This window comes from Drosophila hydei, unplaced genomic scaffold, assembly GCF_003285905.1.
Source record: "Drosophila hydei strain 15085-1641.00,03,60 unplaced genomic scaffold, DhydRS2 tig00000426-arrow-arrow-pilon, whole genome shotgun sequence".
Lineage (NCBI taxonomy): Eukaryota > Metazoa > Arthropoda > Insecta > Diptera > Drosophilidae > Drosophila > Drosophila hydei.
The window spans coordinates 34,722-40,370 of NW_022045728.1; the positions used below are offsets into that span (position 1 = coordinate 34,722).

At 37.1% G+C, this 5,649-nt stretch overlaps 1 protein-coding gene across 1 annotated transcript; it reads right to left on the bottom strand.

Moving 5' to 3' along the window:
• Positions 1-2,420: 2,420 nt before the first annotated feature.
• LOC111593037 (glutathione S-transferase theta-1) lies at positions 2,421-3,585 on the bottom strand. Its single transcript, XM_023305604.2, has 4 exons — positions 3,442-3,585; positions 3,235-3,375; positions 2,741-3,163; positions 2,421-2,667 (listed from the first exon to the last, which is right to left on the bottom strand). Exons 2-4 carry the CDS (start codon positions 3,347-3,349, stop codon positions 2,522-2,524), a joined length of 684 nt encoding a protein of 227 aa, XP_023161372.1. The 5' UTR covers positions 3,350-3,375; positions 3,442-3,585; the 3' UTR covers positions 2,421-2,521.
• Positions 3,586-5,649: the final 2,064 nt, after the last annotated feature.

Below are 5,649 nucleotides of genomic sequence, written 5' to 3' on the forward strand. Positions count from 1 at the left end.
TGGAGTACCACAGGGTAGTGTTCTAGGCCCAACACTTTATACTTTATTCACAGGAGATATGCCAACTCCCGAGCCAAATATAGGAAGTACAGATGCAGTACTCATAGCGACCTATGCAGATGACACCGCCATCTTATCACGTCACGTATCTGCGCAAGAAGCTTCAGACTCACTACAAAAATATCTGGACTCTTTCGGACGCTGGGCAAAACGGTGGTGTATCACCATTAATGCACAAAAGTCTGTACATACTACCTTCGCCACTAGAAGAGGAGATTGCCCAAGCGTTGCATTGGGGCCCACTATTCCCAAAGCCTCAAAAGTAAAGTACCTTGGTATCACTCTTGACAGAAGGCTGACTTTTAAAGCGCACATAAGTCAAGTAACCTCAAAATGCAAAAGCAAGCTAAAAACCCTCGACTGGATGCTGAGAGCTTCAAGCAAGTTGTCTTACAGCAGCAAGGCCGCCATCTACAAGGCAATAGTTGTCCCAACCTTCGTATATGGTATCTCTCTATGGGGCTCCTCGGCGAAGACTACAAGGAACAAAATTCAGACCCTGCAGAATAAAGCACTACGCAGATGGACTGGAGCCAGCTGGTTTGTAAGAAACTCAGTCTTACATAGGGATTTAGCAATTCCCACAGTTGCTGAACTCATTGGGCGACACAGTTCAAGATACGCGGACAGACTTGCAGCGCATCCTAACCATCTCGCAAGCAACCTGGCTATAAACAACAATAGGCGAAGACTGAAGAGATTGCATCCTCTAGACAATATAAGAACTAATTAAGATAGTAGCTACAAGTGCAGAATAATTGGCATATCTGCCCTCCCATTAGTTAAGGTTTAGAGCTAAATGCGCTATAGAGTCTAAGACAATAAGCTGCAACAAAATAAAGAAAAAAAAAAAAAAAAAAAAAAAAAAAAAAAAAAAAAAAATTTGTCAGTGACATGATTTAGGGAACGCTGTCTATATCGGTGCTCGTTCGGCGATTGGCAGAAAGCATATATATATGCGTTGGGTGCTCGCGTGTCATTAGTTTAAGAGTCGACCATGTTTTGTAGTATGTTAACCGTTAGTTAAGTCCAACATTCAGTGGACCTAGCTGAGCTGGGCTCAATGTAGCTGCCTGTTTAGCACGGGATTAGTTACTGGACAGGCGACAAGAAGCAGGTGCACATCAGCAAAATACGCTACAATGTAAACGATTCGTTCAAATAAACCCCTTTGGCAAACAAATACAAATGTTATATATGTATGTATGTATAAATAACATTTAAAAAATACAGCAATAAGTATAGAAGAGCATTATATATATACACTGGAGTGTGTGTCGGCAATGAATGAATGAATGAAGGAGTTCTAAAAGGGCAAGAAAGCATACATATAGCCACATAAAACAACACACACACAGACACACACTCGCACACACACACATACACACATGCATACCTAATATACCTATATAAAATATAATATATACACATACATGTATATTTATTTTTTTGTATTATTTTAAGTTGAATCCAACAACACAAAATATACATGCAAAAATATAATCATTAAGTAAATAGTCTAGAGTTGTATGTAGTTTTATATATACACACACACGCACACACACATGCACATATGTCTATATATTTATATATCCATATATATATATATATATATATATATATAAATATATCCATATTGTATAGTTTTCTCTTCTTTTTTTTATTTTTGTATATATTAATCTTTCTTTTTGCTTTATTTGATTTTGTTTTATTTTATTCTGATCTTGATTCATTTTTTTCATTTCTCAAATATATTAAATTCATTTATATATATATACATATATAATTATTTTTTTTATAAACCTACTTTTATTTATACATACTATGTTTTGTTATCGCAAAAACTGAAAGAAAAAAAATTGTTGCAAAATGTTAGAAATCCAAGCGCGTAACGTTGCTATATATATTATTATATTATATTATATTATATATTATTAATATTTTTATTAGTTTTAGGTAGTTATTTTTAAAATTGTATTTTTTTTTAAATAAATGTGAACTTATAAAAGCTACAATGACGACACAATAAAAAAAATCATAAGAGTACTTATAAAGCGAATAACTTACGAACTTTTTTATATCATTTTAAATCGGGATAACAGAATAGCCAAGAACTAGTTCCAATTGATTAAATTAGATTCTGAATTTTTGGAAATTCGTATTTTAACTATACAAGTAAACAACTGATCTGAATCATTTTAAAATCTTAAACCAATAATCGTAGCAAAGTGTTCAAAAAAACCAGTTCGGTTCAATAGAACCAGCAGAAAATTGTGCACATTGGGTGAGCTCTTCAAATATTCAAAAATCTTTTTTTTGGTTTATGAAAATTATTTTATATATATATATTTTTTATCCTGACAATGCATATTATCTGCTAGCTTAACATTTATAAATACAAACACAAAACTAAATCCTATTGACAAAAGCTTGGGAGAGCAATTGCGGTTTTGGTAATGCTTTAAAGCTTGGCCTGCGGTCCAGTGCCCGAAATTTTGTAGACGAACGCGTGGGCAGCATCGTAGTGCGGATTGCAGCTGTGCCGCACACGCTTCAGCCAGGCGCGTATCTTGGGATACTTAATGCGCACATCGTAGTCGGCCATGCCTATGGAGAAGGGTGGGGCAAAGGTCGCATCAGAAACCGAATCGTATCGAATCAAGCTATGCGATTGACTTACGCGTTTGTTCAATTTCACAGGCAGCAAAGATGTCGGCAACCGTGAGCGTGGCTCCGGTAAGGAACTCGCTCTTGGCCAGCCACACCTCCTCGATGATGTCCAGATTACGCTCCATGTGCATGCGCAGCTTCTCGATTTTGTCCTCGGTGGGCGAACGACCCGTCAGCAGCGGATCTAGCCAGATGGTGCGGAAGTACATGGCACAGGTGATGCGCAGCGAAATATGGTGCCACTCGAGGAACTCATCAACGCGCGCCTGCTTAACAAAATACTTGGGATAGAGTATCTCCGGGATCTCGCCCTTGGCACTGAGGTAACGCAATATGGCCACGCTTTCCGCTAGCTTATAGCCATTATCGTTAATGCAGGGGACACGCTGGAAGCGATTTATATTCAGCTTGAACTCATCTGTCAGATGTTCGCCTGCATTGAAGAATTGCATTTATGGATGATGGATGGGTTTGATAATCCAAATATCGCAAGCTCAATCTTACCATTGCGCAGCGCTACAACACAATCCTCGAACTGCATTCCACTCAAACGGAATATGATGAACAGCGCGCGCGAGGGCTGCGACATCAGATCGTAATAGAATTTAAGCGAAGACATCTTCGCACTCTTCACCCGTTGTGCAACTGCAAATATACAAAGTGAGCCAAATGAAAGTCAATCTTTGCTTTTGAACGCCTGCAACGCCCCACCTTTAGCCTTAGCCGGTTCAAAGATCACTTTTTTGCTACGCAACTTCGATCACTCAGATCCAATAACAACACAACAACAGATTAGCCTAGAGTGAGCGACCATGAAGACACAACCAGCTAGCTTCAGTCACAGTGGGTTACTGCTCGCACGGGCGACGGGAGAGCGAGAGCGAGAGCGAGTGAGCGAAAGCTTTTGCGCCAAAGCTTTAAGCGCGTTTATCTGGAAGCTTTTCAGTGCGCGCGTTTCGAGGCAAAGTGCGACTAGATATTCGCTTGCTTTTAATTCTTTGTGATAAAAAAAATGTATTCTCTGTTTCGCGATTATTATTTAATGGTATATTAGCTTTACAAACGATTGAAAGTTTTTCCTAGCATTTAACTCTAATTAATCAATCTTTTCTCAAGCCGGCTCAATAAATTGTTATTTTTTCTGTTTGAAGTCGTTTAGATACTTAGATACATCATTTCATGTATTTATTTTTCTATATTCTTAACAAAGAAACTTCTAAGCATAAACCAATTCTAAATTTATTTTTCTAGCAGCCACTACTATTTTTTTGAACAACTAAATTTTCAGACATTTTCAAGCACATGTAGCTACGTTTGGAGTCAACAAAAAAAGGTTAAATTAATAAAAAATAAGTTCATCTTAATATTGTTTTCATATTGTCACCAAAATATTGTGTTTATCACTAAATTTTGTTGTGCAACAATTGGTGCTCAGTCGCACTACTATTTTAATGAACTCAGCTGCATATATATATAAATATATGTTTGAATATTTGAAACATTAATTATAAGCCCTTCAAAGCGGGGTCTAGTTCACTTTTGTTCTCATAACTATGTTTATTTAATCTTAGTTGATTTTGGCAAATACTTTAATGAATATTTTTCATTTTTGTTCACTTCATTTTTCACCTTGCTGTTCTCAGTTCTGCTGACTGTCACAGTTGAGCATATAGAAACAGATATCTTATATATATATAGCTGCCACATGTTGCTTAGAATGTGCCCGGTATAAGGAACTTGACCTTAGTTTCAAAGATGAATTCCGTCACGCCACAAAGTTGTTTTTATTTTTACTTTTTTTTTATCAGCGCTGATTGGTTTTATTCATGAATTCGGAAATTTAAAAAGGCTTTTAGCTAGTGAATACTCTAGCCGATTCCAGCTCAGCTTAAGACTGAAATTCATTTAAGTTTTTAGCTGATATTTCTTCTATTTACAGACACTTAAACTTACTTCTGGCGTTTTTGCTCCTCGTGCTTAGCAGATTTGGCGCATCCTGTCCATTGCAGAGAGCCAACAAGCTGGCCAAGTGCGACGACATGTTAAGCGCGGGCTAAGAATGCGACTCGTTCGCTGTTGCACACTTTTACTTGATATATATACACAGCATATATAGAGAGAATCCATTGACAGAGCCACTCAATGTGAATCTTTGACGAATAAACAAAAGTACTCAGCTTAGGTAGTTATACGTTGTACGTAGCCAAGATAACGGCGTAAACAATTACGGACTGGCCAAACGTATAAATAACATATTCCGGCTGATTGTGTGAATGTGCATATTGAGCTTACTGTGGCTGGGATCATCTGATAGATTACTTTAGCTTATCGCTCTTGAAAACGATTGCACAGCCAAAAGCTCGATTGTGGACTTCCTTCAATTCGGAAAACATTTAGATAAGCAAGATAGTTATGCAAATGTCTAAAACAACAGGCAAAATGATAAAACTACGCATTTATAAAGTAACTTATCAGGTGAGACTAGTCTAAAGCTACTGATTCATTGGCAGAACAGATAAATTGCATCTGAGAAGCAATACTCATACCAATGAAAGCTTTGGCAATGTCTAGCTAGTCTAGCTGCAGGGTATGTCCAAGTCGTGCAGGCCAATCAGGCTGCCCATTGCCATTCCTAGTGCTCTTCATTGTGTCAAGTATCTATGCGCGTATTGTGAGTGCATCAAATTGGTTTGCTCCAAATAACTGAGTAATTTCAAGAGATTGATATAGCTGTAAATATAGCTATGAGTATATATATACATATATATTTGTATATATGTGTGTGTAGTCGTTATATATGAAATCAAACTCAGTTTAAATTAACTTTTCGCTGATTGCCTCCTAAGTTTTTTATGAAAATGTGATTTCAGCGTATATTAGTCTTGTAAATGTTTTTGTAACTGGCAGAAGAAGGCGTGG

Bases quoted from the DNA above. Each gene is read 5' to 3' on its own strand.
- LOC111593037 (XM_023305604.2), bottom strand. From the start codon at position 3,349: ATGTCTTCGCTTAAATTCTATTACGATCTGATGTCGCAGCCCTCGCGC. The intron at 3,164-3,234 runs GTAAGATTGAGC...TCTTCAATGCAG, and splicing joins TGTTGTAGCGCTGCGCAATG to GCGAACATCTGACAGATGAG. The intron at 2,668-2,740 runs GTAAGTCAATCG...CCTTCTCCATAG, and splicing joins CTGTGAAATTGAACAAACGC to GCATGGCCGACTACGATGTG.